General features: G+C 35.8%; 1 protein-coding gene across 3 annotated transcripts in view; it reads right to left on the bottom strand.

The window, feature by feature from the left end:
* The window catches only part of LOC149560441 (chaperone protein dnaJ 10-like), a 288,991-nt gene that overhangs the window by 181,014 nt on the left and 81,359 nt on the right, over positions 1 to 26,618 (bottom strand). For all 3 annotated transcript variants that reach the window (XM_089824685.1, XM_089824684.1, XM_089824683.1), the window contains exon 4: positions 12,588 to 12,670. In XM_089824685.1, coding sequence (XP_089680811.1) covers positions 12,588 to 12,670 — 83 coding nt within the window. The remainder of the gene's footprint in view (positions 1 to 12,587; positions 12,671 to 26,618) is intronic.

The raw sequence follows: 26,618 nt of genomic DNA, 5'->3' as shown, positions 1-26,618 counted from the left end.
GTACCATGAATACCAAAATATATTTCTTACTCATTTACTTTTGCTCCACCATTCATGCTTCCTCTAAATGTAAGCATATTACTCTCTTAAAGAGAGGTTGTAAAGAGTTTTTCATGTCCTAATCTCCTCCATTGATCAACAATGTTTTACTTGTATACTTATCCCTTATGCACATCTCCACATTTCTCCTCCATACCAAAAAAAGGTGTTTCATGTATATCTCTCCCCCATTGACATCAATGACAAAGGGTGTCATTATGTCAATTCACGAAATCATCTCTGATCCTGTTTGTGAAAAAAAAGTTGCAACTAAGTGTCCAAAGACTATTGAATATCATTACCAAGAGTCCTTAATGATTCAGCTCAAGCACAAACACTCCCCCATAGGAGAAGCATCAAGCATTCACTACAAACAATAGAATAGTTCTCTATTTCATATTAGACTGATGCAATCTCCGCATCAACTACTCTAAGGAAGGTTGGGGCATGACCCCAAGCATACCCCTCAAGTATTCAAATGTATCCCTAGCCAAAAGTTTTATGAATATATCTGTTATCTACTCCTTTGTACTGACATACTCTAATATGATCTCTTTCTCTACTCCCTTTTTTCTCAAAAAGTGATGCTTAATTAAAATGTGTCTTGCCTTTGAATGTAACACTAAATTCTTTGACATGCTAACTGTACTTGTGTTATCACAATGTATGATAACAAGTGCAATAAACTCAATTCCAATTTCCTTCAACATTTGCTTCATCTAAATTATCTGATTACAATTGTTTGTTGTTGCTACATATTCTGCCTCTGTTGTACTTTGTGAAATGCAATCTTGTTTTTAGCTTAGCCAACAAACCAATCTTCTTCCCAAGAAATATGCTCCATCACTTGTTCTATTTCTATCATCAACATTTCCTGCCCAATCAACATCAATGTATGCACAAAATGTGAAATCATGTGATTTGTCATACTATAGCCAATAATTTGAAGTTCCTTTCGAGTATCTAAAAATTCTTTTTACTACTACAAGATGTGTCTCTTTAGGATTTGCTTGAAATCTTGGCACAAATCATACTATATTAGCTATATTAGGTCTAGTATGTCTCAAATATTACAATCCACCTATCAAGGATTTGTACTTTGTTTGTAATGCACTAGGTTATTCATGTTTTCTTGATAACTTACATCCTGTCAATATAGGTGTTCCAATAGGTTTACAATTTTCCAATCCAAATCTTGTCAACAAGTTGTTAAGATACTTAGTTTGTGATATGAAAAAGCCATCTTTATTTTGAACACTATAATTCCAAGAAATATTTCATCTCACCAATCATACTTATCTCAAATCCATTCTTCATCTCTTCTGAAAATGTATTGCTAGCTTCATCATTATCTTCAAAAATGATGTCATCAACAAACACTACAATAATTAGTAAACCATCTTCATTCTTTCTTAAATATAATTTATTGTCTGCTTTACCTTTCTCAAATCTCAAACTGATCAAATGTTTGTCCACCCTTGCATACAAAGCTCTATGTACTTGCTTTAGTCCATATCATGCTTTCTTCAATCTGCAAACCACATCCTCTTCTTCTATCAAAGGAAAGCCATCAAGTTATTCAATGTATATCTCTTCTTCAAGTTCTTCATTGAGAAAAGTTGACTTAACATCCATCTAATAAACCTTGGAATTTTTGTTCGATGCAAATGCCAAAAACATTTTAACAGCCTCTAATCTAGCAACTAGTGCAAAAGTTTCCTCAAAATCAATTCCTTCATGTTGTAAAACCGTTTGCATACTAACCTTCTTCTTTTTTCACTAATTCACCTTGCTCATTCATCTTGTTTTTGAGTACCTACTTTGTTCCAATTATATTCTTGTCTTTAGGTCTAGAAACTAAATCCCAAGTTTTGTTCTTTTCTATCTGCTCAAGTTCTTTTTTCATAGTCTTTTTCACTAATTCACCTTGCTCATTCATCTTGTTTTTGAGTACCTACTTTGTTCCAATTATATTCTTGGCTTTAGGTCTAGAAACTAAATCCCAAGTTTTGTTCTTTTCTATCTGCTCAAGTTCTTTTTTCATAGTCTTTATCCAAAATTCATCTTTACAAGCTTCATCTACATTCTTAGGTTCAACTTGTGATTAAACATAATTCTTCACTCACCTTGTTTCTTCTCATAACTCCTTTGTTTGCATCCCAATAATTTGATTCATAGGGTGATTTCTTGCAACATATCTAGGTGTTCCTTGCTCTATTCTATCTGCAATTCTAAGTTTTGATCTTGGTTTAGTTCTTGGTTCTTCTCTATGTTCTTCCTTTTGTAATTTGGTTTGCAAATTCAACATTTTGATTGTTACTACGTCTCTAATTAGTCTCTCCATCAGAATCATAATCAAGAATCCTCTCTCAAATTCTAAGCTTTTCGTCAACTCTCACATTAGCACTTTTGACAATAGTCTTCAATCTCTGATCTAAACATCTATATGCTTTACTCTTTAATGAATAGCCAAGAAACATACCTTCATCACTTATAGAATCAAACTTCCCAATATCATCATCTATTTTGATATAACACTTACTTTCAAATATCCTAAAGTATTTCAAAGTAGGTGTATCTCCAAACCCAAGTTCATAAGGTGTCTTACCAATGCCTTGTCTAACCTACACTTTATTCATTGTATATATTGCGGTGTTTATTGTTTCTCTCCAAAAGATATGTGATACATTGTCCTCAAACATCATTTCTCTAGCTGCTTCACTTACTAATATGTTTCTTCTTTTTGTTATCCCATTCTGTTGTGTTGTCTTCGGAGCTGAAAGTTATCTCTTTATACTATTATCCTCACGAAAGATGTTAAATTCATTTGAAATAAATTATCCTCCTCTATCTAATCTCAAACAATTAAGCTTCAAACCAGATTCACTCCCAACTCTACTCTTAAATATCTTGAATTTCTCAAAAGCTTTAGACTTCTCTCTAAAAAATGTTACCCACATCATCCGAGTAAAATCATGCCCTTGTTCTTGTAGGACCACTCAAATCTACATGCACAATCTCCAACTTTGTTGTAGTAGTGAATATTTTGCTTAGAAATGAACTTTTCTTCACCTTTACCATCACACATTCTTTGAAAATCATGTTAGAAGGTCTCACAATCTTAGGAAAATCTCTTATTGCATGTGTTGTACTAATCTTCACAATGTTATTGAAGTCAAAGTGACAAAATCTCTTATGCCATAACCAACTATCATCCACTTTAGCAACAAAACATCTCATCTCCGTTGGATTCAGCTAAAAAAACATAACCTTTATTCTTGTACCTATACCAAATAAAGTGTCATCGTTGTCTTTGGTTATGCAAGTTTTTTTTGTAAATTGCAACCAATATCTCTTGTCAACAAGTTGTCCAATACTTAAAAGATTATGTTTCAATCCATCCACAAAGCAAACATCCTCAGTGTTAGTCTTTCCATCAAGAGTAATAGATCATTTTCTTTTAATCTGACATGGTGCATTATTTCCAACTCTAACTATCCCTCCATCATAACTATTGAATTCAATAAACTTGTTCATATCTCCAGTCATATGATGAGAGCATCCACCATATATAATCCAAATCATACTTTTTATTTTCAACATGAGTTACTAAAGCTTTTTCTTCCCTTCTTTTTCAGGACTTTCTTCCTTAATAGCAACAAACCCTATCTCATCATCACTATCTGGGAAACTTACCATCTTCAAATCAAGGTCATCTTCATTAACAAAGAAGCAATCCTTTGGAATTCTAGATTTGTAAGGCTTCGTAAGCTTGCTTTCTTCTCTCTTTTAGGGCAACTAGATGAAAAATGACCCAAGTTTCTTACATGTCCAACAAGCGAAAAAATTCTTACCTTTTTAGGTTCTCTCTTCATAATCAATGCAAGTCCATCAATCTTTTTGTCTTCTTCTTGTTTGACTATCCATTCTCTAGCATAGTCTCCACTTGTACTTGCATTCCTAGTTAGTGTAGGTCTGTCTCTCCGCAAACTAAAAGCAATTTCAACTCTAGGTATTCCTTCATTCTGTTTCATCCATAATTCACATACCTGCAAATTTCCAAGAAGAGTTTCTCTGCAAAAGATAGTTGTTCAAGGAATAACTTCTTTAGTTATTTATGCCATCTGATGATTAGCAGGTGTCAAAGTTTTCAGAATCTTCCGTACAATCTCATCTTCTAATTTCGTTCCACCAAAACTTGTAATTCTTACAACAATCTCAGATATTTTACTAAAGTATCCACTTATAGTTTCATCTTCCTGCATTTTAGCATTTTCAAACATAAATATCCAACTTTGCAAATCTAGATATCTTTGCCTACTCATCACCTTCAAATATTCTGCAATTTAATCCAAATTTCATGTGCAAGCTTTGAAATTTTTACCTCTACATATTCAGATTACAGAAGAGTTGACAACATTGCTTCTTTAGCAAACATGTTTGCATGAATAGATCTCTAGCCTCTAGTTCACATGAATCAAGCTTATCTTCATCTATTACATCCTTCTTCTTCAGTGTAACCAGCCACAATTCCGGACCAATGCACATCAAATGAGTCTTCATCTTTTCCTTCAAATTATGATAATTCACTCTATCAAACTTCGGACTTTGTTTCCTGAATAAAGTCATGGATCTCATTAAGTTGTTAAATTTTTCATTCAACGACCTGATGCTCTAATACCAATTGTTAGAAAGTCCATCAATATAATTGACATGTGGGGGAATGAATTAGTTATGTGCTTGAAATAACTTATAATAACTTTATCAAATCTAAAACATGTAATGAAAAGATGCAACCATAGAAAGGTAAACATACGCAGTAACACCAAATTTTTTAACTAAGGAAACCATTGATCAAAGGGAAAACCCCAGTGGGAATGATCCCCACAAGATGATGTACTAATATAAAAGTTGCTTGGGAAAGGATAGACTCTGTTAGGACCAATGAAATGCAATCAAAACATATGAGTCCTTATTAGGCGACCTAGAATACCTATCAAGAGATTCCAACCCTACAAGGAGTTGATAGGAAGTCAACTAAACCAACTATCCAAATTGCTTCAAGACTGTCTTCACTAAGCAATCTTCAGGATAAAATATCCAAGTACATGAACTGATTAAACAGCAACTTCTTTGCCAATATAGTTCCTTTGAAGCTCACAGTACATCCTCTATTATGGAAGTAATTGGTAAAAAATTGCTTGTTATCAATAGAGACTAGACAGTCAATTTATACAAAAGAATGAAATGATGTTTTGTTAGGAAACGATCGTACAGAATAGAAATATTCTATTCTAGAGAAAGCAAAAAATGAAACCAAACTACATGTTTACAACAGATAACCATTAACTAATAATAGACGACTTATCTATTATTATAATACCCTCCCTTAATGGTTAATCTATCTAAAACTCCAACCTGTCCTCTGAATTTGACAAACTTATCAGGACCAAGAGGCTTGGTGAGAATGTTTGCAATTTGATCTATGGTAGGAACATACTGCAAATCTATAGTCTCATCTTCAACCAACTATCGTATGTAATGACAGTAAACATCCACATGCTTGGTTCGTTCATGGAAGATTGGATTTCATGCTAACTTGATTACGCCTTCGTTATCAACAAATAGAGTAGTAAGTCCTATTGGTGACATCTGCATATCACCTTCGTTATCAACAAATAGAGTAGTAAGTCTTGTTGGTGACATCTGCATATCCCCAAGCATCCAACAAAGCCAAATAGCTTCACATCCTACCTTAATAGTCCCTCTGTATTCGGCCTCTGTAGAAGAGAGAGAAACTACCTGTTGCTCCTTACTAGTCCATGTGACTTCACTGGATCCCAAACTGAACACATATCCAGAGGTTGACTTTTTATCATCAACAGAGCCTACCCACTCTGAATCTATGAACCCACTAAATTTAGGATTAGAACTTCAAGAGTACAAAAGTCCATAATCTAAAAAGCCCTTCACATAACGAAGCACACGCTTTGTTGTCATCTAATGATCAACCTTAGGAGCTCTCATAAAGCGTGAAATATAGCTGACTGCGAAGTTGATATCAAGCCTAATAGCAAAGAGGTAGATGAGGTTGTCTACTAGTTGTCTGCATGTAGTATCATCAACAGAAGGAGAATCAGACTTTGTTGATAACTTGAGACCTTTCTCCATAGGTGTAGATGCAGGTTTGCAATCCTGCATATGGAATTTGTCTAATAGGGCCCATGCATATTTGGACTGAGAGATGAATATCATAGAAGACTGTTGCCAAACTTCAACACCTAGGCAATAATGCATAAGCCCAACGTCAATCATATCAAAAGAATGGAATAAATTATGTTTGATTCCCTTAATCAAAGATGCCAAGCTGCCAGTGATATCAAATCATCCACATAAATAACTAGAAGAATGATGTCACTATTAGTAGTCTTGATGTACTGATTTGAGTCTGAAGAACTCCTCTTGAAGCCTTGATCATTGAGGTACTTATCAATTTTTATGTACCATGCCCAAGGGGTGTGATTTTAAGCACAGAGGGCTTTTACCAATCTGAGAACCTGATGGTCTTTACCAGCAATGTTGAAACCAAGAGGCTGCTTCATGTAGACCTCTTCATGGAGACCACTATTCAAGAAAACACTCTTGACGTCCATCTAATGGACCTTCTAGCCAAACTATGCTGCCATTGCTAGGACTAATCTGATGGTGCTCATCTTTGCAGTAGGAGCAAAGGTCTCCTCATAATCAATGCCCAGACGCTGAGAAAAGCCCTTTGCCAATAAACGAGCTTTGTATTTATCCAAAGTACCATCCGATTTGTACTTGATTTTGGAGACCCATTTGCAGCCAATGGGTTTCTTCCTTGGTGGAAGATCAAAAAGGACCCAGGTGTTGTTCTTTAGCAGGCTCTGGTGTTCAGATGTCATGGTCTATTCCCACTCTGGAATTCCTTTAGCCTCGGAATATGTTTGAGGTTCAAACACACTGTGAATGTTGGCCATGAGAGCAAAGTTAACAGTATCTATAGTTTTACTCTTTTTCCGAGCAATTCTCCCCCATCAATGAGCTCATCATCACAAAGATCAGCAAGTGTCCTAACCCACCACTTAGGCCGGATACGAGAATGACCAACATTAGTGCCAAGACATGCTTGATCAGTAGGATCCACATCAGAAGAATTTGGATCAAACTCAGGTGAAGCATCTACAAAGCAAGGTGATCCTGTAGGAGAAGCCGGAGGTGTCTGTACAGGTATCATTAGTATAACTAGAGCTACAAGAGCTACTAGAGCCCTCCCATCAGGTGGACCTAATGGAAGCTGAACTCCCAAATCATGAACCATCATAGGCTAGTCTGTTGGATCAAGAATAGGAGAAACAGGCATGAATGGTCCTCGCTGCTCATCAAAGACTACATCTCAACTGTAGATGAGACGAGATGTCTCAACATCAATTAGGCGGTAGGTTTTGTGAAGATTGCTATATCCAACAAGGATCAGTTTCTGAATCTTGACATCCAACTTGGTGTGTGACGCATCAGGGATCCAAACAAAAGTAAGGGAGCCAAAAACCTTTAGGTGACTAATTTTGGGCTTTCGACATGACCAGGCCTCTTCCAAAGTTTTACCTTTCACTGCCATTATGGGTCACCGGTTTAACAGATAAAGTATTAATTGCTTCTCCCCAAAACTGCTTCGGAACATGTTTGTGTTCAAGCATAGATCAAGCCATCTCGGTGATTGTCTTGTTCCGACGTTCAACTACATTGTTTCGTTGTGGTGTGTGGGGTGTGGTTAATTGGTGTTTGATGCCATGTGTATCCAAGGAGCTGGAGAAAATATTAGAAAAAAATTACCCCCATTGTCTGATCTAAGAGTAATAATAGATTTCCCAAACTCTTTTCCAACTAAAGGTTTAAACTTCTACAGTAAAGGAAATGTATCTAATTTCTTTTTAAGAAATACACCCACATTTTTCTACTGAAATCATCAACAAACAATAGAAAATACCTGGACCTAAGAATAGAAGGAGTGGCCATAGGACCGCAAATATCGGCATGTACAAGCTAAAGTACCTGAGAAGCGCGCCATGAATCGCCACTGGTAAAAGGTGTGCAATGTTGCTTCCCAGCCTTGCATGTATCACAAACTCCAAGCTATTGAGTCTGAATATCTAGCAATCCAAGAACAAGCTCATCCCGAGCAAGTTGTGAGAGATAATGCACATTTAAGTGCCCATATCGCTGATGCCAAAGTGTGCTGACAGAAGATCACCGAGCAGCCATAGCTAAGGCCTGAGAATCACCAGAATCAATAACTTTGAAAAGACCATGATCCTCAAGACCCACTGCAACAATAGACTTAGTTGCTCGACCAGTGATGGTGCACTAACGTGAACTAAAGGTTACTGCCAAGTGTAGAGAATGTCACAACAATTGACTGACTGAGAGTAGATTTAATTCCATACCTAGAACATAGTACACATCAAGGAATATGAGATTCCTCCCAGCAGACTGAATCTAAATGTTGCCTTTACCGACAACCGTGTACTCTTCTCCGCCACCAAAAATAACAATCTGAATAAGGTTGGTAGTTAGTAAACCAGTCTCTGCGGTGATTGAAATGACGAGAGGCGCCTGAATCAATGTACTAGGCAGACGACTTCACATGATCTACAGGTCTTTTAGCCATGAAGGCGTAAAAGGCAAATTCCACCTACTCAGTGTGCTCTGCACTATTCGTTTTGGGTTGTGAACCTGATTACTTAGACTGTGCAGCTAAGCATTTCCAACATTCAACCTTCATGTGTCCAAACTTGTGGCAATAGTTGCATTGAATGTTCTTTCGAGAACCATCTGATGCTGGAGCAAAAGACTTCTGTTGAGATGGCTGTTGAAACTTGCCTTTATCCTTCTAAAAGGATTTCGCAGCAAAGGCTTGCTCTGTGGAGGTGGAACTCGAGCTGTTATCGAATTGTTGTTTCCACCGATCTTGCTGAAGCAACAGGGTGCAGAGATCAGTGAATTTCAAATCAACACCAGAAGATGTGATGTTGGGAGTCTTGATAAAATGATCATAGGATTTTGGTAAACTTCGAAGAGTTATAACCACAATATTCTCTTCCTCCATCTTGCAAACGATGGCAAGTAACTGATTATGGATTTCCTAAATCTGATTCAAGTGTGCCTAGAGTGAGTTGCGCTCATCCATGACAATAGAAAATAGTGTTTTTTCAGAAAGAAGGCTCTGCTTTTGTCAGAAGTCTCATGAAGACCTTTGAGATGTGTCGAGATCTCGGTAGCTGTCTTGCTGAATAGAATCTAAGAAAGTTGATCATCAGCCATGGATAATTTGAGAAGCATCACTACCTCTCAATTATTCAGATCCCATGTATTCTGATCAGGACCCGGTGAAGTCGGACGCTTCGTAACACCCAAAACAAGTTGATCAGTGTTCCGATATTCAAAAATTGCAATGATCCACTACTTCCAAGTGCCATAATTTTGACCATTGAATTTTGAGTTATGCTTGAGCAGAATGTTTGTCAGAGATGCCATGGCACATTTTTCAATGAAAATCTATGAAAATCTGTGAAGGCACATTCTTCGAGGCAAAAATACAGAAGACCCAGAAAAATCAAAGTAACCCAAAAGAGAGCTTGAAAAACCCAGAAGGAATATGCTGTCATTTTCTGAATCCACTAGCTCAAAAATTGAGGCATGAAAATCGAGGCACCTAGAAAAAACGGACAACCCAGTTGAGCTCTCGAAAAATCCACCAAGAATATCAAAAAAATAATTTGAACCCAAAAATCAGGGTTTTGAGCGAAAAACCAGGTTGGCAGCCATGGAGGTCAAAAACAGCAAAAAAATGGTGGTTGCAAGCACAAAAACTACACGATTTTGTTCAGAATAGGGGCATTTTTGTCTGAGACAACATAGGCAATGAAATTTTGGCAAAACAAACTGTGATTTCACCCTCAAAAACACTATGTTTGGCAAACCCGTGACCTTACAAAAAATGAGAGTTCTAGAGAAAGCAATGTGAAAAAACATGTAAGTTGCAAACAGAGGCATGATTGCTATAGTTGAAAAGGCCGAATCCCTTGGTAACAAACCCTACACGAGTCAGGAACTGGCTGTTTGCAAACCATGAATAACAAACACTACACGAATCAATCAAGGAACTCGTGATTTGCAAATTGATGTTGCCCTTTACAGACCCGACTTGCAGATATTTTTCATCCCAAACCCTAGCCTGAATCAGGTATAATGAAGCAAAATAATTTAGCGAAAGAATTATTTTGAAAATAATGTTTAGATAATTTCAATAAGAAATTATTAGTTTCAAAAAAATTCAACTTTGCTCTAATACCATATTATGGAAGTAATTGGTAAAAAATTGCTTGTTATTAACAAAGACCAGATGGTCAATTTATACAAAAGAATGAAATGATGTTTCCTTAGGAAACGATTGTAAAGAATAGAGACATTCTATTCTAGAGAAAGCAAAAAACAAAAACAAACTAGATATTTACAATAGATAACCATTAACTTATAAGATGACTTATCTATTATTGTAATATCCTCAACATCAATCTATGATCCGATCATAGCTATATTTGCATTCAAGCTCACATAAACAATAAACATTCACACTGGATACTCAACCACAAGGAAAGTATCCTTCCTTTATACCAAGTCCTAAACAAGAATTGAGTCGGCCTTGAGGCTTTCTCAATTTACAATGAATAGTATAGGACCACACTAAGATATTAGATTACACGTTACATTACAATATACACTTCCCATAAAGGTATTAACAATAGTCAGCTTCCTAGGAACAATATGCTGAACAAACATCACAAATCTTCACAGAATGAACATATGATTTCACCACATTAACCATAGCATCCTAAACATGTTTCCAATCATAATCCAAGCCCTCCGAACGATCTTCAGACTCACCAAAAAGATATAGCACAATTACCAGTACTTACTTTCCAGAAACATGCTCTAAGAGCGATCGCTACAAAATCTTCTATAACTCACAAATCTACAAATCTTTTTCTACGAACATAGACAAGCATCAGAACATGATCCTGAATACTCCTCTAAGTGTGTAGAACATAACTCGTTGACCACGAAAATCGTCAAACAAATCTTCCTCTGCAACTCTAGTTGAACTGTCTAGAAAACTGATATGCTGACATCAATGACAAACACAATCATGAATGCAACACATAAACACTCAATCATCTCTCTAACATACTGACAATCTCCCCCATACAGTCATACTTCTAGCAACATCAAGCGTCCATGCTAACAAGGTCAGGCTATCTCAATTTACTCATAGAGCTTTGACAATAAGATGCATAATGGAGGTTATTTACTAGGTTGACTTAATTAAATAACTTTATGAGTTTATTGTTCTAATTGAATGGTGTGTCCAAAAAGCCTCTTTTGTGAAAAGTGTGCGAAAGAAGACTTTAGCCATTGAGTTGTAAATGAGTTATTATATTTAAAAGTTGAATTTTCTTCCAAATGCAAAATTATAATAGGTTAAGAGAAAAGTGTGATGAGGAAGTCTCTTACGTGAAAGGTGTGAGTAATAAGCCTTAGCTGATTGGTGTCATGAAGAAGCTTTGAATTAAAGTAATGAATACAACCCCTTGCAAAGTTTGCACCATTGTATTCCATTATGCATTGATTTTTGATGAAGTGTGAATTCAGTGTTTGGCGTTAAATTGCAGGAAATGGTAAATTTTCTTTAATGTTTTTCAGCACTTTGAATTGGATCATATGCCAATGAATTGTGTTTTCTATGAGAATAATACTAAGAATTTAGTTGTTCGAAGAACATTGTTCATGCTATTGAGTATTGTTAAGAGGATAGACGGCTAGCCATTCTGAAAATTGGGTGGAATTGGTATATGTATTGGCCACCATTTTTCATCCAGCAGTCCTAAGAAGAAACTGCAATCAACTATCTTGAAGCTGGGATAGGCTACAATCCATAATTTGGAGCATCGTTTTACAGTAAGAAGGTTGATCTTTGTTTAGAGAGTGATGTTCAGAATACAAGGTCTGCAAGCGGTGCCAAAAACAATTTTTAATTCCTACATCAGCTATAAGGATCCAGCATTCGACATTTCCACTTGCCAGGTTCTTTAAATTAATTAGATTATAGCGTACTGCATTTGCAATTGTAAATATTTGCAAGTTTCTTCAGCAAATAAAGTTGGCATTGAAATATGATAATTTTCTTTACATTTCCAAGCATTGATATTTATATATTCTGAAAATACCAAAAAATTATATATTACAAAAACTCGAAAAAAATTGCATAGCTTCCGAAAAAAAGACAATTTTTTCAGCATAGATTGAGAGAGAGCCAGCAAGGCTCATTACACAAATCTGTTTACCAGCAAGATGCAAATACAAATGCATGTAAAACAATTATAATCAAGTCTAAAAGGAGCTAACAAGTTTGTCAAGTCTAAAAGGATCTGTTGGTCCAACAATTCTGGTAACAACATATAGGTACTCACTTTGATACACCTGTCTTTCCATAATTGTCATATGCCTCCCGCTTTTGAGGATCACTTAGAACTTGATAAGCCTCTCCAAGCATCTTTCCATAAGAAATATAATAAAAGATAAGAAAATCAAGAAATATTACATGTTTCTTATGCAAAATATTATCTACAACTAGCATACACAAAATTATGAAAAATAGAATAAGGACATTAGATTCAAAAACTACAATCCTAATTATACTAGATTGCCAATAATAACTATGGCTTCTACTACAAATAGACTACTCGGCATTTAGTTTGCCATGAATGACAGAAGTAAATTTTTCATGGTAAATTAAACTTTCCACAAATGGTAATCAATTGTCCCTGTGAAAAAACAAAACCAAGAAAATATCTACTGGCAAAATTTGTAAGAGACCATTTGCTACAAACACTATCACAAGATTGTCATCATTAAGCATCCATAATGATAATAATGATAATGATAATGATAATGATATTATTACTGTCCACGAGAAACCAACAAGGTTTATGGGACTGAGCATACAAACAGAAGAGCTGGCCAAAGCAGATGCACCAAACGGCGACTAAGAAGAAACAAAACAAAGTGAGAAGACAAGGTAAGAAACTACGGGTCCTTCCTTGTTACAAAGAAATAAGTAATAAGATTCCTTTCATGTATGAATTCGTAATTGTGAGGTCAAATTGCATTATAAGGATTAATGAAAATAAGACATAGCTGGAAGCAAAACAGACATCAAAATAGACCTAAACAATCCCCTTGCAAGACATTGAAAATAGTCTCTAAAGTCAAGTTGAAGACAGAAGACTTAGTTTGTTTACCCATTTTCAGAATAACTTTTGTAGTCATTAAGTTGTGTATTTTGTACTGCCATTTTACCCACTCAAACAAAGTCATAAATACTTTAAATTTAACCAAATGCAGGAAACACTGGCATTGGTTAAAACATCAAGATTAATGATGTAGATAGTGAATCATCAACGGTGAATCAATTATAGTGATTTACAAATTCTGTGACATAAAATTCATTCAATATTGATGTAATAAACTGTGTCTGGGAGTTGATCATAATTGTCACATGCCACCTGCTGCTATACACCAAGTCTAGAGGAGCCAATCAAAAATTGTGATACTACCAACAAGAAATGGAAAACTAAAAAGACACAAACTTATACAAAGGGAAAGAAAATTTACAGTGACTGAGAAAGGAGAAAAGCACACAATTGAAATTAATTACAGAAGGGTACGCACCCTGATTTGTTGTATCACAAGGAAATTAGAGATAAATAAACAATCTTACAATTGTGCAGATATCACACAGATATCAGAAATAATCCCACTACAATATAAGAGGACTGAGAGGTGAAGTTCAGAAGCAGAATGTGTGTAGTATTATTAAGTTAGGATTAATGAGGGTAACTCCATTTTTTTCAAATTCTTAAACATTTATTATCACAGTGTAATAACCCCAATAGGTTATAACTTCTTCAAACACCAAAAATCTTCATACTTCAGTTGTTTGACATTTCGTCAAACACTTTGCAAGCAAGGGATCATATGACTGATAAAACTTTTCAGATTGCTGCAATGACTCTTGTTTGGATTTGCATCAAAGAGAATGCTTACAAAAAGACTCCAAATTGTCTAAACAATGACCTAACATGAATGTGCAACTAATTTTGGCAATATTGAATGCATATATGAGCTCTAATCATGAAAAAATGATCACCTACAGCCAACTGGTATTTTAACAAACAGTTGGTATGCAAAATAAATGATATAATAATGCTCAAAGACAACTATTAATGACCAGCAATTGTATCTCCTTGATTTAGAAGTAGTATCCAATACAATATTCATACTAAGTTAGCCAAGACTCTTGGCATTTACAAAGATATCAAAATATGATGATTGCTGGTAAAGTAATATGCACCTACAGCTGCCAATGAAAACTAATGCAATACTAAAATCTACTTCAATACTCCCCTACAGAAGTACGCTAATCACATGCATGATTAAATACAACTAAAGCCATGGATTGCTGATACCATTGTGAGAAATACAACAATGAATGATGTATCTATTCATGAATGATAGGTCCGATATGGAATGACAGTTACAACAGCACTCTACAGTGAAATGCAACTATGAAAATACACATAAAACCTAGTATATGGAGTCGGCTTTGAGAATAGATGAATTGCAATACAACTACACAGAAAATAACCTCCTCAAGTGCCCATGCCCAAGTCGTGCCTCTCTAGCTGCCGCCCCTATTTTGAAGAAGATAATTTTTAGTAAATTATTGGCTGCCTCCAAGTGCCAACACAAGCACCTAAAATGATCTCCACTCCTTTGTGAACCAAGCGCCACCTTTAGAGCATGAAGTCGATGGCTCTAGGAACCTCTATGAACAAAAATGTGGTATCCTTGTCTGCAGCAACGATGACTGTAATCTGATAACAGAGGCACCGAAATGCCTCCAAATGCACTTTCCAATTACCACAGACCAACACAAGACTTCCACCAATGGTGTACCCCAATAAAAGAAGAGAATCGATGCACATAAGCGCTTCAATGTATGAAATCGTTGGTCTCAATACACTACCATGAGAATCTGAATGGACTGAAATCTGAATCTGAGTATGCACAATGCAAATCAACCTCCAAGAATGAAGATTTCGATTACAAATTGTCTCCAGCAATGCTCCCAATCAAATCATACAAAAACTTGGCCAAAGGCCACTAAGTTTTAACCAATAAAGCTCAAATAGAAAGTCTGAAGTAACTTTCTCCCAGCTGCAATAATTCAAGTGATATTTCACACCCTCAAAATTGCGTACCAATTGAGAGTTTTCGTTCTCAATGGCCAAAGACAACTGCAAAAACCCTAGGCTCCACAACCATCAACAACAAACAACAACAAATCATCTCCATGATCAGAATGAAGCCCGGGGTGCCTATTTATTCTTTTTTCTCCACTTTCTCCAGAAACTTCTAGAACATTATTTTATTTTATCTATTAAGTGACTTTATAAAATATTTTATAATTCAAGTCACTTTATTAAATTAATTAAATATAAAGTTACCTTTTAATATTTATTTATTTGATAACTTTATAAATAATTAACTTAATACCACTTATTTATTTAATTAAAATAATTAATTAGTCATCCTCATAAAATATTCATTATTTTGGACAACCTAATTAATTAAATTAATTAAATCAAATTGCCTCCAGAATGGGGACATGACACACATTGGTGAATGTTTGCAACCAAGATTTTTTTCCAAGGACGGAATTTTCCAATTACCCACAACCTCAATTCCTACATGGGAGACAACTAATTACCCAATTTGCATTAAACATCGATCGTACTTAAACTCAAAGGATAAAACAGTTAATAAGGTCTTATAACAAAAAATAAGAAAATCCACTTACACAAAAAAACTAATGCAAGATCGCATTAAGAAACTAGAACAACGAGTGATTCAAGGAACAAATGGTACCAACTTAGGACATATTTGATGATGATGAAGGCTCTTGAATTAAATGTGGAGGATGCCTACCATCTTCCTCAATCAACTTCACAGCTCTCCAAACACTTCCAAGTGGGATTTATTTGGAAATTGCTCAATGATAGTCATTTTCAAAATTAGAAAGCTATAAATAATCCTCTGCAAAACTGTGAAACTACACTTGCATTGTATGTGCATCTAGCGCCATTTCCCCAATATTGATACATTATAAAGAATTGAATTTCTTTTAAAGGAGGTCGAGTTGATTTTGGAGTGAGTAGGCAACTCATGAAGATTTCATGGTTCATTAAATTTTAATGCACATAATTTTCTTTACCTGGATTGCAAATTGGCCATACTCTCAAAAAAATCAGCGGTGTAATCTGGCACATAAATGGGAAATCTTAGTAATATTGACATCAATATCAGAACTAATAGCCCAAATAATCACTTGACTACAATATATTACAAAATCTTGAAACAAGCATTGGATAAGCATCAGACAGATCCCAAGGTGCTAGGAATCAAGGTATTTGTCAACATTTGGATAAGCATCTGATATGTTGTACTGATGAGTAGTTTTGTCATTGGTGTCAACAAATGTTTGTATGATCATGATAGACATAGATTATGTATATTTTAGGTTGATTATCAATACAGGGAAGTTGGTATGTGACAGGATATGTAATGTGAACTTAGCTTTGTGTAGCAGAATGAGTTTAGACATTATGTCTATGATTGCTGAGTTTTATGTTATGTTCCAAATAAGCTACAACTTGTTTGGTAAGACTGGTAGCAGACCAGTGTACAAGGAATAATGGCAAAGATGGTAGTATTTTTGCTATATCTTATTAGCAAGCAAGAAGTAATGTTAACGAGCTCAGGATTATGTTATAAGACTTATTCATGCACCTATGTTTGAGATTGGAAAGCATTTGGGTTATTCTAGAAAGGTTGTTGTTGTGGTGAAGAAGCATATATCCTATCATTGTAAAATATAATATCATTTTTGTAACGTGTGGGAAACATATTGTAATAATCGTAATAATGCTTATGAAGGTGTGTATGACTTAACATTGACAACATTTATTTAGTGGCAAATATTTGCCAATTGGTGAATTTCGCTCATTGACCAACATCGGTTTGGTGAATTTTTCCCACATATGTGATACGGCTTGTCCCCCTAACTTTACCAAAAATAGGTCACACCCCCAAGCCCATCACCACAAGATTTATGCCATCGACTCTCCTTTTGACACAATATAGGAAACCAAAAATATTTTTTGCACATGGCAAATTAAACACATTCGCCTATGATTTCTAAGGGAACGTTTTGGATGGCCTCAATTTGCCCATGGTTTTAAAGAAAATTAGGAGAAGGACGAGATTCAACCCACAAATATGTAGACTCATGTCACACACTAATTCAATTTTGCTAACTACGTTACGCATGGCCATATATTGAACGAACCATATTTGCCTGAGAAATTTCATAAGACATTTTTATTACACGAGCTTCACCAAATATTTTGTATACGTATAATATTCCCGTAAAATTCGGCAAAAAGGATTGGCATAAATACATTCATATATCAATAGCATGTCTCAAGTCCAATCGATAGCGAAGTCTCAATTTCTCAAACTGTCGAGATCATTGCCAATCAATGACTGCAATTTAGGAAAAGGTAACTCAGACCCCTATCTATTTGGACTCTACGTTTTTAGTTCGATCTTATTTAGTAGGTACAAGTTAGATTGTTAGTGGTCAGTTATCACTTGGGACCAGTGACGTACCATGAAGTCAAGTAGTAACAAGGGACACCTAAGACATCTATATTTTATAACGTAGGTCATATGACCAATGAATCCTATTTAAATAAATATATGCAATAGTCAACTATCACTTTTTCAACAAGTTTTTTTTTTGGCAGCCTATATTTCTTTGGAGATGTTAAACATGAACAAGGGTAAGAGTCCTACATGTGGTGGAAGCCAAGAAAGGCCAGCCAAATGCCCTCGCAAAACCTTAGCATCATATTTTAGTGGCCAAAATCAAGAAGCTACAATATCACAAGTACATTTACAAGATTCCGAACCACTGACAGTGTGCCACTAACACATATTGAAGAAGCTGGTGAACTTAATATCTCTGATCACGATGAACTTGAAGAAGATTTTCAGGTAAATACCCACAATAGCCAAGATCTTCAGGTCAATATCTAGAGTGGCCAAAACTATATAATTGACTTGAATAAGAATTCCAAAGATGGTGATGGTACAAGACCAAGAAACAGAAAAAGGAAATACAATCCAATAGAAGCTGAGCCTCCGATAGAATGCAGATGTATGATATGCACAAGGATAAATAAATAAAAAAAGAGGTTACAACTAAATTGACACCATAGAAAAGCATATGGGTAAAGTTATGAGAAGAATATCATAGATGAAGTGGAAAAATCAGTGACAAGATAGAAAACCAAGGTGGAATGTCAACATGTTAAAAATGCAGAAATCTTAGAGTTTCAGGAGAAAATACGGATGAAGCCTATAGAAGTAAAAGGCTCAATTGAATCTCTTCTTAAAAAAGCAATGAAAGTTGAAGAAATTGGTAAAGCTCTTCAGTTAAGTGTTGTCTTCTATATTTTGAGCAAAGGATGTGCCATGATAAACTACCCATCATTGAGTGCTCTATTACACTTTCTGAAAAATCGTTAATTATCCAAGGAGTTATTGGTCAGTAAACAGTGGATGGGAATAGGCAAGTTGTTTTGCTGAGGTTGAAAAGGAAAATATCAAAGGAAAAATTAAAGAGTCAAATTTTATTGCATTATCTTTAGATGAGGTGACAACAATAGACAATACTTCTCGGTATGCATGCATATCTATATGTAAGAACCCCTAGCCATTTATACCGTTAGCAAACATCAATTTCTCCAACTAATCATTAGTTTGACATTTTGTCAAACTGGTAGGCAAACTTGTGCTCATTGTAATGCCAATTGTCCAACTTATTCAATTACATACATTACTAACAGCAGATTTTAATATCAGAATGTTGATAGACAATTAAATGAACAGCTCCACCTTATCATAAATTGCATTTTTCAGAATACCATATAGAATTTCACAAGCAATCAATTTATCACAATTGTAAAAACCTGGAAGTTCAGACCAGTTGATCGATTTGCAGCAGAATTATGCACTTGAAGGCAGACTTGTAAATGTCTGAAACCTAGTCCTAAATCACAAGATGAAGCCACGATGCCTGTAACAGCAGCATGTCAGAACTCCCAAGTATGGACGACAAACTCCACAATTCCGCTCCTAGAAGGTGGCCACCAATATCAGTTGCTAATGGTCACCAAACTACAGATATACAAGCTGCAAGCAATGTGTATTTTGTATGCACAAGCATCCCAAATTCTGATAAATAATTGCCCAGGTCAACCAGATATTGCCGCACCTAAGAGCAGAGTTTTTGTGCATGAAACTCTAGTGATAAATTGCTAGCAAAGCTGGAAATTGCACACGCTACAGCAGACCACAAACTAGGGGTACAAAGCTATGATTCCAACGCCAATATGGTAGATTGTAGTATTTGATAACAATAATTAAGAGGGATTCAAATTCCCTAACCCAACTACACCCAGACTCAGAAAATTGCAGAAGAAAAACAAGAGTTGGATTACCAATTTCCTTTACAATAAATCATTCTTCTCAGATTCAATAGAACAGTTAGAGAAGACTCTAGATCCTCCAATGAACAAAATACTCCTCAGCCACAGTGAACACAGTATGAGGAAGCTCCAATTTTCAGATTCAATCCACTATACTTCAGCAGCGGGAATGAATTCACAATTTCAGAATTAATTCACAATACCTCAATTGTGAATTTACATTGCAGTTCTCAGCTATAAACCCTTATATTTCAGCAAGGGCACAAACTTCAAACTCAAAAAGCCACAAAGGCAACAAAAACAAATAAATTATCCAAGCGTGCTTTCCTCAACAAATGGGCTTGTATTTATAACCTCCAGATCCCCTTTTGTTGCCAAAATGTAACTTCACTCAAGAAGCTTCACCACAAAACATTAATTAGATGCTTCTATAAGATTCTCTCACTTGACTTGGCTTAACTAATTAATAAATGTCTCTTTCCAAAAATAACTCAACCTTCAACTTAAGTGAAATTATGTAATGTCCCCTTTTTCTGGGACATTATATTTTGGTGTTGCCGGCTCACCTTGCCTTGTTTTCGAGGGCAAAAAAGTCCTTTACGGGGTTCACTTCGAGATTTTCCCTAGACATTTCTAATTTCAGACCCATCAGAGCAGTTTTGGCAGGTTGTCTGAATACTTAGTATTTTTAGCAAGTAAACAGAGCTCAGAATTCTTGGTATCTCAATGTTGGTTTGGAAGTGTCACGCCGAGAGCTTTCCAATGAGCTATTGCACGTGCTTATCCGAATTCATTTGTTCAGTTATTTTGATGCCTGATGATTATATCGTTTACTAACTAAGTGAATTTTAAAGCCTTATTTTTAAAAAGTACTATGTTCACTTAAGTAACTAAAGGACAAAAAAGGTGTTTTATCTCACATTGCGTAAAAGAGTGTGCATCACATTAGGAAAAGTGATAAAGGTACAATAGGCTCCACATGGGAAGATATGAAGATTATAATATTTAAGACAAATATTATTCTAGGAGGTGGAAATAATGACTGGTTATCTCTTCGAGGACGCAAACCCTCGAAGAAGCATTTGGAGGTTGGACACAAATCTAGCCTTCTTACAGGTTTTATCAGCATTTGCCAATCTAACTATTATTTCTATTTATAAGATTGGATTATTTGGATTGTTTTATGTTATTGTATTGCTGTTATATAATACAGTAACATATTTGGCGGTTATTTGTGTTAACTCCTGGTTTATATGTGTACTTCTGAATATTGGAGGAATAAAACAAACTTTTCTAAGTTTTCTTGTATGCATATCTGCTGGTTATAAAGTCGATTTAAGTTTTGGAATTTATTTCAAATACTGGTTTACTGTTCAGTTCAAAATTTGTAAGTTTTATATCAAGGGCTTTTAGTAAATATCTGGAAAGGGATATTACAAATTATAAAGTTCAATTATAACTTTATAATAAGCCATTTAATTATTTAATAATAATTTGGCCATTAAAAATATAATAACTTCCAAAATACTCATCATTTAAAAATGTCGTCGGAAATAAGAGTCATACATATTATTTCTCCATGTGATCAAATGCACTTTCCAAAAATAGAAAGGGTCCATCTCGATCAACACCAACTTACAACAAATAGTAAGTACACAAAATTAAGCCCAAACGAAGTCCAATCTAAGCCAAACGAAGACCAACTTGTAGCTTACTGAATTGTGGAGAAGATAAGAACCTCCCAAGCCAAACCACTGCCTTAGAAGACCCTCTATCCACAATAATTAGCCTCCAAGGATCACAATAATAGGCTAATCCATGGAACTCTCATATTGACAAAGATGGGGATAGTACACTATAGTGTACACAATTTTGTCCACCAACCCAATCTACTGACAGTTGTTAAAATGAAGGATAATTCAACAATAGAAAACATATTTGAACTAGTAAAGAGTTCTCTAATTGAATATGGAGCTATTGATGAAATGGCGATTGCCCAAAAGTTGGTGTGTGTTGGAGCAAATGGAGCTTCAATAATGCAAGGCCACAAGAATGTTCTTGTCACAAACTTAAAAGATTGTCTTGCACTTTACATTGTTGGCATTCATTGCATGGCCCACAAAAAGAATCTAGCTTTTGGAATTGTCAACAACTCTTCACAAATATACAAAGTTGAAGTTTTAATCAAAGAGATCTATAGACCCTTTTGTCCAAGTCCTAAACGATTCAGGAAATTTCAACAATAGTTTGTTGAGGACTACTAATGGGAGAAAGCTTATTAAGAATAATGATACACAATGGATCTCTTTGGATGGACCAGCTCATCGAGTTTTTTCCGAATATCTATTGTTGCTTGGTACAATGCAGTCAACTTGCGACGATCAGGGTGGCCAACGAAATTATGGTAAGCTACTCAAAAGGTTATGTAATGTAGAGACACTCTTAACGTTAGCAACCATTCTCCCCATGCTAGTGGCAATGAGAAGTATAATGAAGTAGATCCGGCAAAGATTTATGCATATTGCAGAATATAATACGCCACATAAAATGACATTCACGACCCTCAATAATCTCTATACACATCCAGATTCATTTTCTGTGAATAAAAAACTTTTCGGGTGGATGAGAGTCACTGAATTGGATAATCCTGATAACTTTTTAAAGATTGATGCAAAGGGGGAGTTATGTGTCAATATGCGGGGTGTTAAGATACCAATGCACTACTATGGAAGGCTCGTGTCCAGGAGAAAAGGAAAGAAACCAACGCAACCAAAATTAACTGTATTGTTGAGTCTACAATTGATTTTGTGAAGGACATTTCTTATAAGCTTTCCTCAAAAATTAGAGAAAGATTGCCTTGACACGAATTTCTTGAATCCGTGTGTATCATGTTTCCCAATTATTGGAGTTTCAGAAGTCTGAAAGATCTTAGAGATAAGTTATTGTTTTGATAGATCAATTTTGCAAAACCAAAGTATCAATGGGGTAACTGTAAATGGAATTTTAGATGAATCTTGTTTGAGAGAGCAATCACATCGTTTTGTAGACACAATGAAGGAATAATATGATCTTATGTAGAACCCCAGAGAAGGATCGCTAACCAAACTTTGGAGAAATCTGGCTCAGAGCGAAGTGTTAAGGGATTTAATATCAAAATATTTCAAGCTTGTTGAATTATGTTTGACCATGATACTGGGCTCTATGGAGGATGAGAAAAGTTTCAATGCTTTGGGGTTCCTAAAGTGAAAGGTAAGAAATAAACTAGACAAGAATTTGGAAAATTGCTTGAGGTTTTATACATCCAGATATGAAGTCGATAATTTTCCTTATGAAAGGGCACTGAAATTGTGGAGGAAGAAATGTCAAAGAAGAGATTTGGCCAGCATTTCAAACAACGAGATCACTAACTCAAGAAGTGGTATTGGTAGCATTGATGTTGAAGCTGGGGATCAAGTAAGTGGAGGCATGCAAACTGGAGAAAACTGTAATAACCCCAATAGGTTATAACTTCTTCAAACACCAAAAACTTTATACTTCAGTTGCTTGACATTTCGTCAAACACTTTGCAAGCAAGGGTCATCTGACTGATATAACTTTTCAGATTGCTGCAGTGATTCTTGTTTGGATTTGCCTCAAAGAGAATGCTTACAAAGACTCCAAATTGTCTAAACAATCTCCTAATATAAATATGCAACTAATTTTGACAATAGTGAATGCATCTATGAGTTCTAATCATGAAAATGATCACCTACAACCAACAGGTATTTTAACAAATAGTTGCATTGCAAGCTAACTGGCTGATAAAAAATGATATATTAACGCTCAAGGACAACTATTAATGTCCAGCAATTGTATCTCCTTGATTGAGAATGAGTATCCAATACAATATTCATACTAAGTTAGCCAACACTCCTAGCATTTACAAAGATATCAAAATATGATGATTGTTGGTAAAGTAATATGCACCTACAGCTGCCAATGAAAACTAATGCAACACTAAATATCTAACTTCAATACTCCCCTACAGCAGTACACTAATCACATGCATGATTAAATACAACTAAAGCCATGGATTGCTGATACCATTGTGAGGAATGTAAAAATGAATGATATATCTATTAATGAATGATAGGTCTGATACAAAATGACAATTACAACAGCACTTTATAGTGAAAGGCAACTATGAAAATACACATCACACCTAGCATATGAAGTCGCCTTAGAGAATAGATGTATTGCAATACTGAACAGAAAATAACCTCCTCAAGTGCCCAAGTCATGCCTCTCTAGCTGCCGCCCCTGATTGTAGATAGCTGTAATAATTTTCTTTCCTTTTTCGAATTTGCTTTTTCGGATTGCTTTTTTTTCTTTTTCCTTTTTTTGGATTACTTTTTTGGACCTACTTTTTCGGCCTGCTTTTTTGGTTCTGCTTTTTCGGCTTGCTTTTTTCGAACTGCTTTTTCGACCTGCTTTTTCCGAACTGTTTTTCGGCCTACTTTTTCGGCCTGCTTTTCCGAACTGCTTTTTCGGCCTGCTTTTTGGAACTGCTTTTTTCAGATTGCTTTTTCGGTCTGCTTTTTTCGGATTGCTTTTTGTACTCAAATATTTTTTCTCAACGTAGCACAAATAGAAGACCGAAGTATCTTCCTCCCAGCTACAATAATTCAAGTGATATTTCACACACTCAAAATTGCATACCAATTGAGAGTTTTCGTTCTCAATGGCCAGTTGTCACTATTGCAGAAACCCTAAGCTCCACAATGCACATCAACAAACATCAACATCAACGACAACAAATCTGGATGATTAGAATGAAGCCCGAGGTGCCTATTTATTCTTTTTCCTCCACTTTCTCCAGAAGCTTCTAGAACATTATTTTATTTTATCTATTAAGTGACTTTATAAAATATTTTATAATTCAAGTCACTTTATTAAATTAATTAAATATAAAGTTACCTTTTAATATTTATTTATTTGATAACTTTATAAATAATTAACTTAATACCATTTATTTATTTAATTAAAATAATTAATTAGTCATCCTCATAAAATATTCATTATTTTGGACAACCTAATTAATTTAATTAATTAAATCAAATTGCCTCCAAAATGGGGACATGACAATCCGCCCTTCCTGAAATTGCTTGTCCCCAAGCAATGGTTGAACAATAAACCAATCAATCCGCCTGGATCCCAAATGTAGTCATGTACTATACTGCTATCAATCAACACAGGCTTCTGCAATATCCTCTGCAATATAACCAAGAGGAATCCATAATCAAACTGACAATTACAGCTCAACCAAACTCCAAAATCACAACTGCCATAGTCAGAAACCCACGAGACACAAACTCTTAGAAAATCAAAACCCAAGTAAAGTGGACAAATCAAACTGCCAACACAGTAAAGACCATCAACGCATCCCACTGGCCTATACGGAATGTACAATCCAACTCTACAACAATGGTGAATGCTCCCAAATGAAACTGTACCAAGTATGGAGAATCCACACACTGTACAACTCCTGCAGTCAACACAACACTGCAGATCACCGGCCATTGTCTCATAACCATAACTCCCATGCTCCGCTGATGGTGAAAAGGCATCACAAGATAAATAGCAAGAAATGGAAGCCAAACCAAATTTGCCTGCCATCAACTCCTCAACACAAGGATCAAATGCTAACTGATGTACATACCCTGCAGTATAATGCTGATAAAAAGAACCAACCTCAGTCAACAGCTCACCATGAACAAGTGATACGACCCACTGTGACTGATCACCAGCTAAGTCAGGAGATGTCATAGCCAAAGGAGTAGAATCAACAACAACAACCGTTGAAGCATCACTCCCAAACTCCTGCTCTAAGTCATGTATTATCAAGCTGTCAACTGCAAAACCTATTGTCATGTCATGCCCATCACAACCCTCATCCTGAGGCGTCAAACTGTTCCATAACTGATGACGAGCACTAGGAACCAAAGTACATATCTGTATCATCATTTCATCAACATGGTCATCAAAGGTAAATTGATGAGCATACCTCACAGTGTAATGCCGATAGAATGCGTCAATCTCAGTTAGTGGCTCAGACTGCAATCCAGATGAAACTAACTGCAATCGATCACTAACCAAGTTGGAACTGACTACTACTTCCGAAGACATCGCCAAGGGAGTAATATTACTAGCAGGAACCATGCCAACTGTCGGCTCACCAACATCACACATGATCTCTGATACAACATCTCTAGTCTCTGTGCCATCAGTACTAGAGGCCACCACCATGTCAGGCATACAACAATCTGTTGCATCACGCAACTCAACTAAACCTGACTCTAGTGGGAACGAACCTGATATGCCAATGTTAGTATCAAGGATGGATGCATCCCCATCTCCACTGTCTCTGATAATTTCGACCATGGACATCCTCGGATCACCAGATACCACAACTTGTGACTGTACAGAATCTGGTAAAGACTGCAATCGCTCTAACTCCATGGTCACCTTAGCCAAATGAAATTGTGACTCCTTGAAAGCCAACTGTGTACTCTCAAGAATCTCAGAAGTCACCTCGAGCTGCTGGGTAAGCTCACTCACCTCATCTTCCTTGGCCAATAATGCATCGTATGCTGTACTCCCCCACTCCATAAGATAACCTCTGTCGGCTACCAGCTACATATAATTCTGTCTCAGAATCCGAATAGCCTCCCATAAAGAGTGGATCTCTGTCAAGGAAAAATAACTGCCTCCCTGCTCGTCACTAGTAGGAGAACCCCATCCATAAACTGCTAACAACTGATGAGCAGCATCGAAATGCTAGCAAGC

This window comes from Cupressus sempervirens, chromosome 4 (assembly GCF_028749045.1).
Source record: "Cupressus sempervirens isolate cs-2001-9-10 chromosome 4, ASM2874904v1, whole genome shotgun sequence".
Classification (NCBI taxonomy): Eukaryota; Viridiplantae; Streptophyta; class Pinopsida; order Cupressales; family Cupressaceae; genus Cupressus; species Cupressus sempervirens.
The sequence above is the reverse complement of the archived record's forward strand: the minus strand, read 5'-3'. Positions and strand labels throughout refer to the sequence as shown.